Consider the following 15723-nt stretch of genomic DNA (forward strand, 5'->3'; position numbering starts at 1 on the left):
CCACCAATAATTATTTTATAGAGCTAGAAAAAATCGTAACAAAATTCATTTGGAAGAATAAAAGGTCCAGCATATCAAAAGAAATGCTAGAGAAGGTGGCCTAGCCATACCAGATTTTAATCTGTATTATAAAGCAATAGTCATCAAAACTACTTGGTACTGGCTGAGGAACAGAGTAGTGGATCAGTGGAATTGATTAGGTACATGAGACACAGCAGTAAATGACTATTGTAATCTACTGTTTGATAAACCCAAAGACCCCAGTTTTGGGGATAAGAACTCACTATTTGACAAAAACTGCTGGGAAAACTGGAAAACAGTATGGCAGAAACTGGGCATCAACCAATATCTTCCGCTGTATACCAAAATAAAGTCTAAATGGGTTCACAATCTAAATATAAAGGCTGATACTGTAAGCAATTTGGGAGAGCAAAAAATAGTTCACCTCTCAGATTTATGGAAAAGGGAAGATTTTATGATCAAACAAGAGAGCATTATGAAATGCAAAATGGATAATTTTGATTACATTAAATTGAAAAGTTTCTGTACAAATAAAGCCAATGTAACCAAGATTAAAAGGGAAGTGGAAAATTGGGAATTTTTACAACTAGTGTCTCTGATGAAGGCCTCATTTCTAAAATATACAGAGAACAGTCAAATCTATAAGAATGCAAGTCAAGAGGCGGCCAGGTAGCAAAGCGAGTAGGAGCACCGGCTCCAGTGTCAGGATGACCTGGAGATCGAATCCCGGGCTCAGACACTTAGCACCCACCCAGAAACACCTGGCCGTGTAACCTTGAGCAAGTTACTTAACCCCAATTGCTTAAAAAAAAAAAATTTAGGGGCGGCCAGGTAGCACAGCGAGTAAGAGCACCGGCTCCTGTGTCAGGATGACCTGGAGACCTGGAGATCAAATCCCAGGCTCAGACACTCAACACCACACCCAGAAATAACTGGCTGTGTAACCCTGAGCAAGTTACTTAACCCCGATTGCTTAAAAAAAAAAAAAAAGAATGCAAGTCATTCCCCAATTAATAAATGGTCAAAGGATATGAACAGGCAGTTTTCAGAGGAAGAAATTAAAGATATCTATAAGCATATGAAAAAATACTCTAAATTACTACTGATTAGAGAAATACAAATCAAAACAACTCTGAGGTACCACATCTCACCAGTCAGATTGAGTAAGATGACAAAACAAGAAAATGATAAATGCTGGAGAGGTTGCAGAAAAATTGGAACACTAAGGCATTTTGGGTGGAGTTGTGGACTGATGCAATCATTCTGGAGAGCAATCTGGAACTATGCCCTAAGGGCTGTAAATAAGTGCATACCCTTTGACCCAGCAACACCACTTCTAGGGCTGTATCCCAAAGAGATCATAGAAGTAGGAAAAGGACCCATATGTACGAAATCTTTATAGCAGATCTTTTTATGGTGGCAAAGAACTGGAAATCAAGGGGATGCCCATCAACTGGGGAATGGCTGAACAAGTTGTGGTATATGAATGTAATGGAATACTACTGTGCTATAAGAAACGAGGAGCATAATCACCTGGAGAGACTTATATAAACTGATGCTGAGTGAGAACAGCAAAAGCAGGAGAACTTTGTTCACAATTACAGACACATCGAATGTGTGATGACTACCTTTGATAGAATGGACTCCTCTCAGCAATGCAAGGTTATAATACAATTCCAAAAGACTCATGATGGAAAGGGATATCCACATCCAGACAAAGAATTACAGAGTCTGAATGCAGACTGAAGCAAACTACCTGCTCTCTTTTTTTGTTTGTTTTGTTTCTTCTTTCTCGCTGTTCACTCCATTGGTTACAATCCTTCTTAACAACCTGACTAATGTTTAATTGTGAAAAGATCTGTAGAATCCTATATTTGATTGCACGTCGCTATGGGGCGGAGGGGAGAAGGAGGGGAAGAAAATTTGAAACTCAAGGGGTTATGGAAATGAATGTTGTAAACTAAAAGTAAATAAATTAAGAAAATAAAAAAAAACAGAAAATAAAACACTAGCAACAACAACAAAAACCACAACAGTGAACTGCTCTCCTAGTTCATTTAGAAAACAGCTGAATTTATGAAACTATGTTTTACACAAAACTTTTTGGAAACATGTTTACCATGTGCAAGTAAAATTGAAAAAGGCTTAAACTGACATATTCCAAAGACACATTGTCATGTCCTATCCTAGGAAGTTTCTTAACTCACAATGATATTTTCTGATGAGCTGATAACTTTCCAGACTTTTAGCACAGGCACCAGATTCTGCTTAAGCATAACACGTTCATGAATTTAGAGCTGGAAGGAACCTTAGAAATGATCCATGCTTCATTTTGCAGATCTAGAAATCTGGTACCAGAGATCTTAAGCGAATAGCTCGAGATCAGAGAGATGTTAAGCAGCAGAGCTGGGTTTGAACCTAGGTCCTCTAACACCAAATCTAACCCTCTCTCCATTGTACCACAATGCCTCTTCTTTAGGCTGCTAAGGCCTTAGAATAAAGCTGGCTACTCATTTGAGAAGCAAAATCTCTTAGATGAACAATTTTTTCAAAGTAGTTTATTGTGTTTTTATCAGCCCAAATCTACCTTCTCACTCTGCCATCCTCTCCTCGCCCTGGCCACCATCACTACCAATTTAGAACACAAGAAAACAAAACTCATTACAAATATGTATAGTCAATCAAAACAATTTTCTACATTGACCATGTCCAAAAAAGATCTATCTCATTCTGAGTCCTTCACCTCTGTGATGCGTAGCCTGTTTCATCATTAGTCCTCTGAAATCAAAGGGGTAATTACACTGATAAAGAGTTCAGCACAATAATATTCCATTATATTTATATATCATAATTTGTACGTCAATTCCTCAATTTGTGGGTAGTCCCTCATATTCTCATTCTTTGCCACCTCAAAAAAGCTCTATTTTTTTGCCTTTTTTTTTTTTGGAGGGCAATTGAGGTTAAGTGACTTGCCCAAAGTCACACAGCTAGTAAATGTGTCAATCTTCTGAGGACGGATTTGAACTCAGGTCCTCCTGACTCCAGGGCCGATGCTCTATTCACTGCACCACCTAGCCGCCCTAAAGCTATAAATATTTTAATTATTAAATATTGAGTTTGTTGTATTTAGGAATAATCATTCCCTTAATCTAACCTCCCTCAAATTCTCCCTTCTCTCCTTTCCCTCCTATTTCCTTGTTGAATGAAATGTGTTACTGTACCAAACTGTGTTTGTGTTCTTCCTTTTTTTCACCAGTTCAGATGAGAATGACATTCAAGTGTCAACAGCTCCCCATCCCACCCCTTCCCCACCTTGTTTGTGTAGATATCAACCTGTACAATGTGATAATGTGAGATAATTTTCCTTAAATTTCCTTTCCCTGACTCTCCTCCCCTGTCCTCAGCCTCTAGCATATTCGTCTTTCTCTCTCTTTCCATTCATTTCTCAAGATCATCAAGATATAATAGAACTGCTCCAGGCCTTGTCTAACTGAAATTCCTCTATGACCCCTGATGATGATGGGATTCAGGAGGACATATGTATCATCTTTCCATATTAGAATCACCATTTCATTCTTGTTTGTTCCCTTATAATTGCTCATTCACATTTTATCTTTTTATGTTTCTCTTTGTTCCTGTGTTTGCACTTCAAAGTTTCCATGCAGCTTTGGTCTTTTCCTCAGGAATTCTTGAAAGTCCTTTATTTCTTTAAAGATACATTTTTCCTCCTGTAAGATTATAAATCAATTTTGCTGGGTAAATTATTCTTTGTTGTAAGCCTATATCCTTTGCCTTCTGAAATGTTATATTCCAAATTCTCAATTCTAAATTTTGTCTGATCCTGATGGTGGTTCCTTGGTACTTGAATTCTTACTTTCTGACTAACGGCAATATTTTTTCTTTGACCTTGAAGATTTTCACTATAATGTTCCTGAGAGATTTCATTTTATGGTTTTGTTCCAGAGGTTACTGGTGAATTCTTTCATTTCCATTTTCCATCTGGTTCTAAGCAATCTTTGTAGTGGGGTTTTTTTTGAATTTTTTGAAAAATTATGTCTAGGCTTATTTTTTGTCATGACTTTCAAAGAGTCCAGTGATTCTTAAATTATCTCTTCTCAATCTGTTTTTCAGGTCAGTTATTTTTGCTATGAGGTATCTTAATTTACTTTTATTTCTAAGTTTTTGGACTTGGTTTACTATATCTTGTTATCTCTTGAAATTATTGGCTTCTATTTGATCCATTCTCATTTTCAGAGTGTTGGATCAGTCAACTAACATTTATTAATCACGTACTTTATGCTAGTGCTGGGGCTCTGTGCTAAGTGATGAGGAAAGTTTTATACCTCTTCTGCCAAGTTAATTCCCTTTTCATTTCTTTCTTCCATGTCCCTATTTCTTTTTGAATTTTTTCTTCTAGTGCTCCCATTTCACATTAAAAAATAAATTAAACTCTTAAAAATATTTTTTTTTTTGCTTCACCTCTTCTAGGAATTCTAGTCGAACTTGTATCTAAGCTGTATTTTTCTCTGAAGCTTTTCTTGTAGACATTTTGGAGTAATTTTCTTCTTCTGGTTGAGCGTCCTCCATCACAAAAAAAGATTTTTATGGTGGGATTTTTTTTGTTATTGTTCATTTTTCTAGTCCCAGGGTCATACTCTTCACACTTCTGAAAAGAATATCTGGTATTTTCTTGAAGTATTGAATCTAGTATTACCTGAGTGTCTCATGGACAGCTCAGGCTGGGGACCTGAAATTTTCACTGCTCCTGAAGTGGTCTGATCGAGAACAAAGTCTGGTTAATTCCCTTGTGTTCTGAGCTAAGTTCTTGAGCTGGGTTTGGGTCTAAGCAACACACCTATGTTCTTGCCCCTAGCTGGAGATCCACTAAATTAATACTGGATGCTCTGCTCAGAAATGCAGGTTCCCCTATGGTTTGGGATTCCTTCCTTTGTTATTGCACTTTAATCTTCAGTGTTGATTGGAAGCTAGAATGGAGCCTCCCCCCCCCCCCCCCCAAAGCTCTGCTATACTCCCTGCATCAAATTTACACGACAGCTGCTTGCTTCCAAAGAGGCTCCTCGCTCAGTACTCAGTTTAAGATCTGTGACCATTCTTACCCTATAACACAACCCCGAGGTGCAGGTCCTGCCTCAGTCCTCCCTGGATCTGTTACACAGAACTGGGTAGTGAGTAACAGGTCTTCCAGCTGACAGCTATTCTTACACCCTGAACAAGTTCAGGCCTCTCTGTGCTGGATTTGGAACCTTTTTGCTCTGATGAATAGCTTCCCCCTGTGCTGGCATGCTCTTCAAGGCTTCTTCCTGGCCAGACACTATCCCCAATGTTTGTAAATGGTATCTCAATGAGAACCTATGCCAGAAAAATGACTTCATTGATTTTTTTTCCTAAGATTTCCAGATCAAGATTTGGTCTAGTACATTTTCCAGATTTCTTTGGAGCTGTGGTAGGGAGCTGAACTGTATTTCTTCCTAACACGTTTTAGTTTATGTAATCCTTACATAGCATTTGGAAAAATTACTCTTCAAAGAGCCATGTTACATATAAAAATATTATTTGTTAAAACACACTGACATATTTCTAGAAATCTCTACTAAACATCCATTTTCCAAAGGGTGAAATCCTTAGTTAAATGCTACAAAATTTGAGAGTAGTATCTAACCATGAAATAAATAATTCTATTTCTGTAAAATAACAAGATTAGCCCAGACATGTATCACCAAAAGTCCCCTTTAGCTCTAAAATTCTTTGATTCTGATGGAACCACCACCTTCGGGTATAATACACTGGATCCTCCTGAGATAATTAAAATAACAGCAATAAGTCACAAAGAACATTTTAATTTGGGTATGGGCTATGATATTTTTTAAAGTAATTTAAGCAGTGCTTTGGCAATTTTGATTAAACATGGACAGTATATGCAATTGAAAGATAATACATTTTATCACTAATACTTATCATCTTTTCTCACCATAAATATCTATGAGGAAATCAAATAGAAGGTTGCAACTAAATTTAAGTTCACTAATTCGGACTGTGGGGATAAGCAGTCTAAATTAGAGAACAGTCATAGATTTTTTTTTTTACAAAAAGAAATCTTATACTTTCAGGTACATTAATTAGGTTAGCAAAGACAGTAAGTATAGAATCTTAGAAACTGACTTTAAAGAATCATTTGTAATTAAGTGAATCATATGTAAATGTTTCTAAAGTGCTTGAAAATTCTTTCAAGTAAGTTGGATATGATCCCTTTGATTACACTGTTCACTTTCCATTCACTTAAACACACTTTTGTAAAAAGCGAGCAAAGCTAAACTTCAGAGTCCAAATTAAAATAAATTCTGAATTGGCAGGTCCAAATCAATGACAATTATTAAGTTTACACATAATGCTGGACCAGACTGTCACAGATACCGTATCTAGATTAAACCAAATACTTTTCTGGAACCTTGAGGAAAAAATAAAAATTCTTTAAGCCACAAGAAATAAGTCTACATCCCAGAGAGACTTTGGAAATAACTTTGTTCAGACAAGTTATTAAATTCCACTTCAGAAATTCTATGCAAGGCATTTGAGTGGAAGCATTCTGCATTTAAGTAAGTTCATCACTTATAGGCTAAAAAAAAACCACAACAAATAATTCTCTACCTCTCCAGCACTTGCACATTCCTTTGCTCTTTTATGAAGGGCAGCCCATGTATCTTCATATCTAAAAAGAAAACAATTATTATTAAAGATACATATGTATTTTTAAAAGTTTTAAAAGTAGAACACAATTGCATAAATGCCTTGACCAACTATGCAGAGATCTAAATTAGCAACATCTTTTTCAGGGTAGATGTATACTCTCTGAAAGTAGCAGGGAGCTAAAGAATTTTTTGACATTTGAAATGTAAGATAATACCAACCTGGATAATGCAGACAGAATATATTCAGATCTACAGATTTAAGGCAAAGTATAAAGTTGTCAATTGTCACTTAATCTCAGGTACTCTAAGGAAACTTTAAAAAAGTTTAGAGAACTTTGAGATAATTCATAAACTGGATAGTTAATTACACTGCATAGCTTTAAAGCAACTAGTGGTAGAGTATTTAGAACACTGGACTTGGGAGTCAGTAGGAACTAAATTTGAATCCTACCTCAGCTACTTACCAACTATATAACCCGAGGTATTTAATCTCTATCTGCCTCAATTTCCTCATCTATAAAATATAGAAACAATGATGGCAAACTACCTCACAGAGTTACTGTGAGGATGAAATGAGATAACTAGTATAAAGTATCTTGCAAATCTCCAAGTGCTATATAATGCTATGATTGTTATTAATATTATTAGTATTAGTAGAAGAGATTGTAGCTACATGAATCTGCAAATCCCAATACAACCCTCTAGACACTTAATAAGTATTTGTTGACTATACTTATCTGATTAAAATTGAAATGAAAACTCTAGATTTTACTTTGGTGTAGAAATTGTGGGCACATCTTAAAGGAGCCCTAAGCGTTATAACTCATTCAGGCAATGTCATGATGGTAGAGTAGAATCCTCATTTGTAAGGAGTCTATAGTATGTGGCTGTTCCACTGGCATCTGAAACCCGTAATGTTCAAAAACCTTTCTCCCAAAACTTGCTCTTCTTTCTGACTTCACTATTTCTGTACCTGGCACCAATATTTATGTTATTTTTAACTCTTCCATTTCCTTAACTTCCTACATCCAGTTGCTAAGTCACCTCAATTATCTCTTTTACCCAGGTCCTTCCTTCTTTTTTCCACTGGCTTTCTTGTTGTATGAGTCTTCATTACTAGCAGCCCAGACCATTTTTTTTAAAAAAGGCTCTTAATCAGTCTTCTTACCTCTACTCTCTACCTTGTCTAAACCATGTCATTGAAATGTGAGATTAAGCTTCTATATATACATATGATTAGCTGGAAGGGACTTTTAAAGGTCATCCAATCCCACTCCCTCACCTCACTCACAAAGAAGTGACTTGTCCAAAGTCACATATGTATTAAGTACATATAAGTAAAAGTCAGGACTTGGGGCCAGGTCCTCTGAATCAAAATCCAGCATTCTTTTCACTGAACTAGGCTTTAGTTATGTTACTCCTCTGGTCAAAATCCTTCAGTTGCTCCCTATTTTCTACATCTTCTTCAGCACTAATGAGGTCCTTTCAGCTGTATACTCTCACAGTCTTTCCTCTGCCTTTTACCATACCTTAAAAGGGTTATTCTTTGGAATGAAAGAGAACTCTTTCTCTTCTAGTTCTCCCCCCTCCCTCCCTAACCTTCCCCTCCCCCCCCACTCTGCCACAACTAATGAGAACAGCTTCCATTTACATAACACTTCAGTTTTCAAACTGCTTTATGTGCTTTCTCTCACTGGAGCCTCAGGACAACATGGAGAGACGGCTTCAACCTCATTTTAGCTCCATCTTGTAGATAAGCAAAGTAAGGCTCAAAGAGAGTAGCTATTAAGTGACAAAGGCAGAATTGGAGCCTGGGGCTTCCTAACTTCAAGTCCAGCGCTCTTTCCACTCTGCAAGTGGTCCTGATCAGAGAGCTTCTCATCTTCTAAGTTACTGCACAAGAGGACACCAGCTCCAAACACAGAAACAAAGTCAGAAAAAGTCACCTTTGGAAATTAAAGGCAGGGGCGGCCAGGTAACACAGCGAGTAAGAGCACTGGCTCCAGTGTCGGAACGACCTGGAGATTGAATCCCGGGCTCAGACACTTAGCACCTACCCAGAAACCTTGAGCAAGTTACTTAACCCCGATTGCTTAAAAAAACAAACAAAAAAAAGAAATTAAAGGCAAAATAAAATCAGCATAAAATGGATGAGGTTAGCCCACTGTACTAGTATCCCACCCTAAGAGAGGTTCATGTAAAATATGCTGCTGCTAAGATTTTAGTGTCTTCCAAATGTCAGCAAGGGACTAGGATGATTCCCAAGTTTCCATAAAAAAACTATGATAAACTGTGATATAATTAATTGTAACATGTTCAAGATAATTTGTCAAAACAGAAGGATAGCAGTCTGCATGGAGTCTTGAAAGAGGCAAGCTGAAGAGCAAGAATTTTTCAGTTTCAAGCTCTGTGATCCATTGTGAACAAACGCAAGCAATTTTTAAGCAAATTTTTTTTCTAGAATGGATAACAGCAATTAATTTGCTCTAGCATTACAATGTCTTAAGATAATCTTGATCCTCTGACTCAAAAATCTATGAAGCAACCTTCTGAAGCTAAAATTTGGTTTCTTGAATAAACTTAAATCAGAATCAAGCACCTCAAATAGAGGTCCAATGCCAGTCCTCAGGTAGATCTTATAATAAACTTATAAACAGGATTCTCAATTACAAATCAGCCTCTTCTGAGGTTCTTTAGTTTTTTCCTAAAGTCTGATCATTCCTGGGGGACCTAAAAGAATCAAGTTTCTGAATCTGCAAGGTTGAGGATCACACTCTTGTGAGAAACAAAGGAAAGAATTCTGTTTCCACAGGATTAAAGCCCCTCTCAGCTTTGAGTGATGGCAGAATGTTAAGTCAGAGGTGATCGGTTCTAATCAGAGAGCAGAACCAGGCTTCTGATAAAAGGTCAGAAGCTTGTACATGCTTAACTCACTGTTTTGGGGGGAACCTACCAGGGAGGAGAACATGAAGTGGGGAGCTTAGGAAATTGTAGCTAGCCAATGGAGAGCAACATAATATGTCCATTAAGATAAGAACATTACTACACTAACATCATGAACACATTACAATGTGAAAAGCCTTGAACAGTGTTTTATTCAAATTGGGAACAGCATAAAAAGACTAGCCTTTGTCTGAGCAAGTATACTCTCCATTCGGGAGATACCCCTTCACTAGGAATGTAGAATAAATGTAATGAGAACTCTCCTGGCTTCACAATGATCATTGTTCTTTGTTTAGAGTGAGCATGCTTCTCATACCCGTGACACAGGATTGTTCCTCAAAGTGAAGATATTCCCATGAGGTGCTGCCTGAGCTGAAACCAATGTCTCTAACACCATCTTTTAAGTGAAAAGGTTTAAAATATCACATTTATATCTAAATTCACATCTCTTAGCCCCGAACTTCAGTCCTAAATTTTTAGCTACTTCTTTCTCTGGAAGTCTGGCACAAGTAGACAGATTAAATTTACAAAAGAATAGCACACCTTTCTCTGCTACCAGAGAAAAGGAGAAGAGAATGGGTCATAATGTTGGGAAATTTTAAGGATTAAGGGAAGGGAGTTGATGGAACTTCCTTCAGAAGGCCTAAATTTAGATCAGAGGATTTAGTACTTCAACTAGTAGGTATCCAATTCAGCTAATAAGCACTGAGGCTAAGGTTGAGGCCTAGGGCTAAAAGAGAGAGGAATATTGGAAACACTATGGAGAACTACAAGAGAAGTTAGAATAGGGTAGCACCTGCAGGCAGCTTTCCTCACTTGCTTCCTTTTCCAGGCTGTTTTAGTCGATCCTCTCCATCTTTACCTCTACTCATCTGTAAAAGCCAAACAAAATACTACCTCACCCATGAAGTGATTCCTCTAGTCAGTAACAACCTTTCTTCTGCATATGGACAAAATAACATTTTTTGGCCATGTCCAATGTGTTCATCGTGCATTATTTTATATGGCAATGATTAGTATGTCACATCCCCCTCTACTAGACAGTAAACACTATTGAATGCTTTAGCTGAGTTTTATATCTCCCTCAGTCCTACATAGTAATCTATATACAACAAGGCCTTAATAAAAATTTACTGAACTAAATCAGCCCAAACTTAGCTAGTCTAAAATCAAACTTCTTTCCCCCTAACCAGCTCTTCCTTGAATTATCTCTATTTCTCTCAACAAGACCATTATTTTAGCAGGTTCAAAAATATGTAGTCCTCTTCGCTCACATCCAGTTAATTTCTCATGAATGGGAAAGGAGAAGTAGATACAAAAATTGAAAGGCTAAGGGTGACTGGGTAAGAGAGTTATTTTCACACCATTTTTTAAAGTATGGCCATAATATGTCCATACATAAACCTGTGACAAAGTAATATTCATGGCAGAAAAATTAAGATAAGATCATTACTACACTAACATCTTGAAGACATTACAATGTGAAAAGCTTTCAACAGTCTTTTTTCAAAAGACTATTTCTGTTGAAATCAAAAGTTTATATCAGTTACCATAAGTAACCAGAAATTAATTTAACTAATGAACCCATGTCTCTGGCTTTCTGGGTCACCTCCTTATGACACACAAATGGAAGTGATGCCAGTAGGGGCAGGAGATTTCTAGTAACACTGCCTAGAACCCTGCTTGCTAGATCTGTTTCTAAGATTGAGGAAATGTGCTGAAGTATCACCAGCAAGAAGGAAGGAAATACATATGACTTCTCCTACCAAGAAGCTAATTATGAAGACAGTGAGAACAATTTGTAAAATATACATTTCATGGTCAACTGCTCATGGTATTAATTTTTCCAAGAGCCCAATAAGAAATATTATCTGAAGTATAAAGAATGAAAAGAAGATATCTGTTGGGGATAAGTTAAAAGGGTAGGTAGAAGAAAGGAGTCTGTTAGAAAGTCATCCTTAAAAACAAGTTTTTTGAAGCTAATTTGTACATATCAAGGTTTCAATAAAAGTTAGTTCAGTTTTTAAAAAATATCTTTATTGGTTATTTTCAATTTCTGGATCATAGGATTTGAAGCTAAAAAGAATCCTGGAAATTTTCTAATACAACTCCCTCATTTGACTGATGAGAAAATAGCCTCAGAGAATATAACTTGATCAAGGCCATACAAGTAAAAAGTAGAACTGGGATGTGAGCCTAGGTTTTCTTACTTCATATCAAGTGTTCTTTCCACTACAGCATGCTATCTCTGATTAAATGAGGAGTATAAAAGATCACAGCCAAGTATCACTGGAAGGAGGCAAGCCAGTCATATGTTAAGAGTGATTGAAAAGATGCATTGTGGTTGAGCTGTGAATTGGTACAACCAGCATAAAAAGCAATTTGAAATGAGGCAAAGTGACTAAAATGTCCACAATCTTTGACTCTGGGATTCCATTGCTAGGCATATACTCTAAGGAGGCCACTGACAAAAAAAAATTTTTTTTTTAAAAGGTTCCAACCAAACTAAAATATTTATTAGCAGCACTTTTCATGGCAGCAAAAAGCTGGAAACAAAAGAGATATCCACTGATTAGGGAACAGGTAAAAAAAAAAAACAACAAAATGTACATTAATTTAATGGAATATCACTATGGTATAAGAAAAAAAAAACACATAATTAATAGAAATATGGGTAGATTTACATATACTGATGAAAGAGAAGTAAGTAGAGCCAGGAAAATAATATATACAATAACTAGAACAAGGAAGAACAACATCTACAAAACAACAGAAACTGAATGTTAAGAAAGCATAAAAAAAAACATATTTGGTTCCAAATAAGAACTATGAGAAGACACGTGCACCTATACCTTTGCAGAGGTTGGGAAGGAGTCTACAGATGTGGAACACTGCATATAAAAACAGATTTTTTTTCCCCCAACATTGTTGGCTTTGCCTAATTTTTTTTTTTACTCCCTCCTTCAAAAAATAAAATTCTTTGTAATAAAGGATGACTCTCTATGAAGGTAGAGAAGAAGGAGGAAATCTATGGAATATAAGAACAAAAGATATCAGTACAAATACATTATTAAAAAAAGTGTGAGTGATAGTGCAAATATTTTATTGGAATCCACTGATGATTAAAAGAACTAGGGTAATACTTCTAACAAACTAGGTAGATCTTCTTTGGAAGATTTATGGAAATGTATATATAATATATAAATATATATAATAATATATAATGCTGCATAGGATGAGGAGACCAGGTTGGGTTATGATCTGCACTACTGGAGAGTGCCAACATGGATGAAATCATGTGATCCCAAGTACTGATCAGCTACGTAGTATTCAATGTCTCTAAGGAAAAAAAGATATGAAATTTGGGTTCATAGTATATTAAAAATTTACATTTGAGGATTGTTGTAGTATAGTAAATAGAAAACTTAGGTTGTCAATATAAGGAAAAACGTACTAAGAATTAGACTTGTCTAAAAGTAAAATATGGTGCCTAAGAAGGATTTCCCATGCTGTTTGTGGTCAAGTCAAGGCTGGGATACCACTTCTCAGGTATTTTTTCACTTTTCTTCACTAGACAAGGAATTCTTTCTAATAACTCTGAAGTTCCGTGATTCTGTATTCTTGTACCTGCACATAATAGGCACTTAATGCTTGGTGATTTGACTTGAATATTTGAAAATTTTGCTTTTAAGCACCAAGACTTCTTACTATAATTTTTATAGGATTATCTCTGAAACCTCCTACTCAATGCAACAACAAATATAAAAATAAATTCTTTATACCAGAGAAGAAAAATTTCTAGCCCTTAAAAACACAAAAATAAATCTAATAAAATACCTAAAGAGAGAAATTTATATATAAGTATAGGTGTTAGCAGGAAAATAAGTACAAATTATAAACAAAATACAAAATAATCTTTTCCTATTTGTTTCCTAGATTTTTTCCATAACAGGTTAGTTCTATGTCATTGAATCATTTCTAAGAACAAACATACTTTGTTATCCAGGATTTCAAGATTTCAACAGAAAACAGTAAAAGAGGATGTACATGGAAAAAATTAAGTTTCATTGCAAGTACTATACCTTTTGAGAAATAATAAAAGTGGATTTTTTTTGCTACAATAAGAAAACAAAAGATGCCAGATAAAATATTAACTAACAAAGATAATCTTGACCTCCCTAAATAGAATAATAAAGTAATCTTTGTACCAAAAAGTGTCACAAGTTTCTCAAAAGACCAATTAATGTATAGTTGTAGGCGGCTCTATTTTAATCTAACTCACCAAATACTACTGACTCATACCTATAAAATATAAAATTTTAAAAAATAGCTCAAGGTAAAACATTGCAGTCAAAAATGACATTTACCTGCTGAGCAGCTCGAGTCCAGCAGAGAACTTTGGCAAATACTGAACGGTCCTGTCAAAATAAATATTTAATTAACAAGACTACATTTTCTGATATATGCTATAACTGTAAGTACAAGAATTTTGGCTTGGCCATCCATGAAATTAAAATTTGAAAATCACTAACTGCAATTTCACTAAATTTTAAGAGAAATAAATTATAGTATAGTTGGTATAATGTATACAAGTCACTACCTCCCAAAGACATTGTTTTGGGTATCTAATAAACACTTCATTAGAACTGCAGTTACCAAAAGAAAATCTGTATGATTAAAGTGTTTCTTTTTCAGGTTGGAAATGAAATCCAGTCACATACTTTATTTTATGTTGAAAATGAAAAACATAAAAACTAACACCGATTATGTTTTCATGAAATGTTTCCAGAGTTATTTACTTGCCAAGTGATATTTCTGTTATTAATATGTTTTTCCATAGCACAAAATTCCTCTTTTTGTTCTTAATTCTAAAATGGAAACTATGATAAATAATTATCAAATAATATTCAGCAGGGTTCTTTGAAATCCAAGTAAAGAAAAACCTAGCAAAATAAATCTATGAAAACTGATCATTTAGATTTTTTTCTACTTCATCAATAATTTTAGGAGACAACAGAATAGATAAATTCTTTTTTTTTTTAATAGGAAAATCTTTATTTGATTTTGGGCAGCCTCTTATTTTTTGGCCTTTGGAGCAGCAGCTGCTTTCTGGGTGGGTGCCTTCTGGGCAGGTCCCTTCGGAGCGGGTCCCTTCTTGGCTGGGACCTTCTGGCCAGAAGCTTTCTGGCCCTTCTGGCCAGGAACTGCCTTCTGGCCCTCAGCCTTCTTTGAGGGGATCTTCTTGGCAGAGACCTTAGTAGCAAGTGCCTTCTGGGTGGCTCCCTTCTTGGGAAACCCCTTCTGGAGCTTCTTCACTTCATGCTTGATAATTCTGTTTCTCATTTTCTTGGCCTTCATGACTTTGTACCGGTCAAAATCTGTCATCTTGGCTTTCCGTTCTCTGGCTTCGATCTTCTTGGCCCATTGCGTGGCTTTCCATTTTGTACTGATCTTTTCCTTCTCCCATGCAGCCCGGACATACTTCTGACGGGCACTGTGTGGGAACTTGAGCACGATGTCTGTGACCTGCATACACTTAAACAGCCTCCTCACGCCGCTGCAGGGGCCATCAACCAAAGCCTGGTTCTGGTCGATCACGTCCACGATGGCCACCAGCTTGCCAGCGTGCAGCCCAAAGGAGATGTAGGCCACGCGGCCGATCTCCACATAGCACCTGAACACCATGTTGGCGGCACTGAACGAGAAGCTAGATAAATTCTTAAAAAATATTTTAAGCTGTATTTATCCCATATAAATCCCTTATACCCAGCAATCATAAACTTCATTATATAACTCAAACACAGTGGTAAAACTTGGAAGTGCAGACTGAACCAGATTAAAATATAATTGGGAAATATTTAACAAAATAAATAAAAATATAACTCTCTCTCTCTGTACACGCGCGTGCGCGCGCGCGCACACACACACACACACACACACACCCTGAAAAACATAAGATAATATTGCTACTTGTAGGACTTGGTTTCAACTTGTGTTTGACACTACTAATAAAATTTATTACTACTAGAACAAAAAAAGTAAAAATTTAGTT

General features: G+C 36.2%; 2 protein-coding genes across 4 annotated transcripts in view; both read right to left on the reverse strand.

Moving 5' to 3' along the window:
- DTNBP1 (dystrobrevin binding protein 1) overlaps positions 1 to 15723 on the reverse strand; it is a 187768-nt gene that overhangs the window by 148277 nt on the left and 23768 nt on the right. For all 3 annotated transcript variants that reach the window (XM_069092444.1, XM_069092443.1, XM_069092441.1), the window contains exons 3-4: positions 14039 to 14089; positions 6688 to 6748 (exon numbers count right to left, since the gene is read on the reverse strand). In XM_069092444.1, the coding sequence (XP_068948545.1) occupies positions 6688 to 6748; positions 14039 to 14089 (112 nt within the window). The remainder of the gene's footprint in view (positions 1 to 6687; positions 6749 to 14038; positions 14090 to 15723) is intronic.
- On the reverse strand, positions 14699 to 15391 carry LOC138164559 (large ribosomal subunit protein eL14-like). The gene has a single exon (XM_069092445.1). It carries the CDS (start codon positions 15354 to 15356, stop codon positions 14748 to 14750), a length of 609 nt encoding a protein of 202 aa, XP_068948546.1. The 5' UTR covers positions 15357 to 15391; the 3' UTR covers positions 14699 to 14747.

The sequence above is a fragment of the Petaurus breviceps genome, unplaced genomic scaffold (genome assembly GCF_028583685.1).
Source record: "Petaurus breviceps papuanus isolate PSGF00001 unplaced genomic scaffold, PetGlider_PUasm1.0 190, whole genome shotgun sequence".
Taxonomy (NCBI): Eukaryota; Metazoa; Chordata; class Mammalia; order Diprotodontia; family Petauridae; genus Petaurus; species Petaurus breviceps.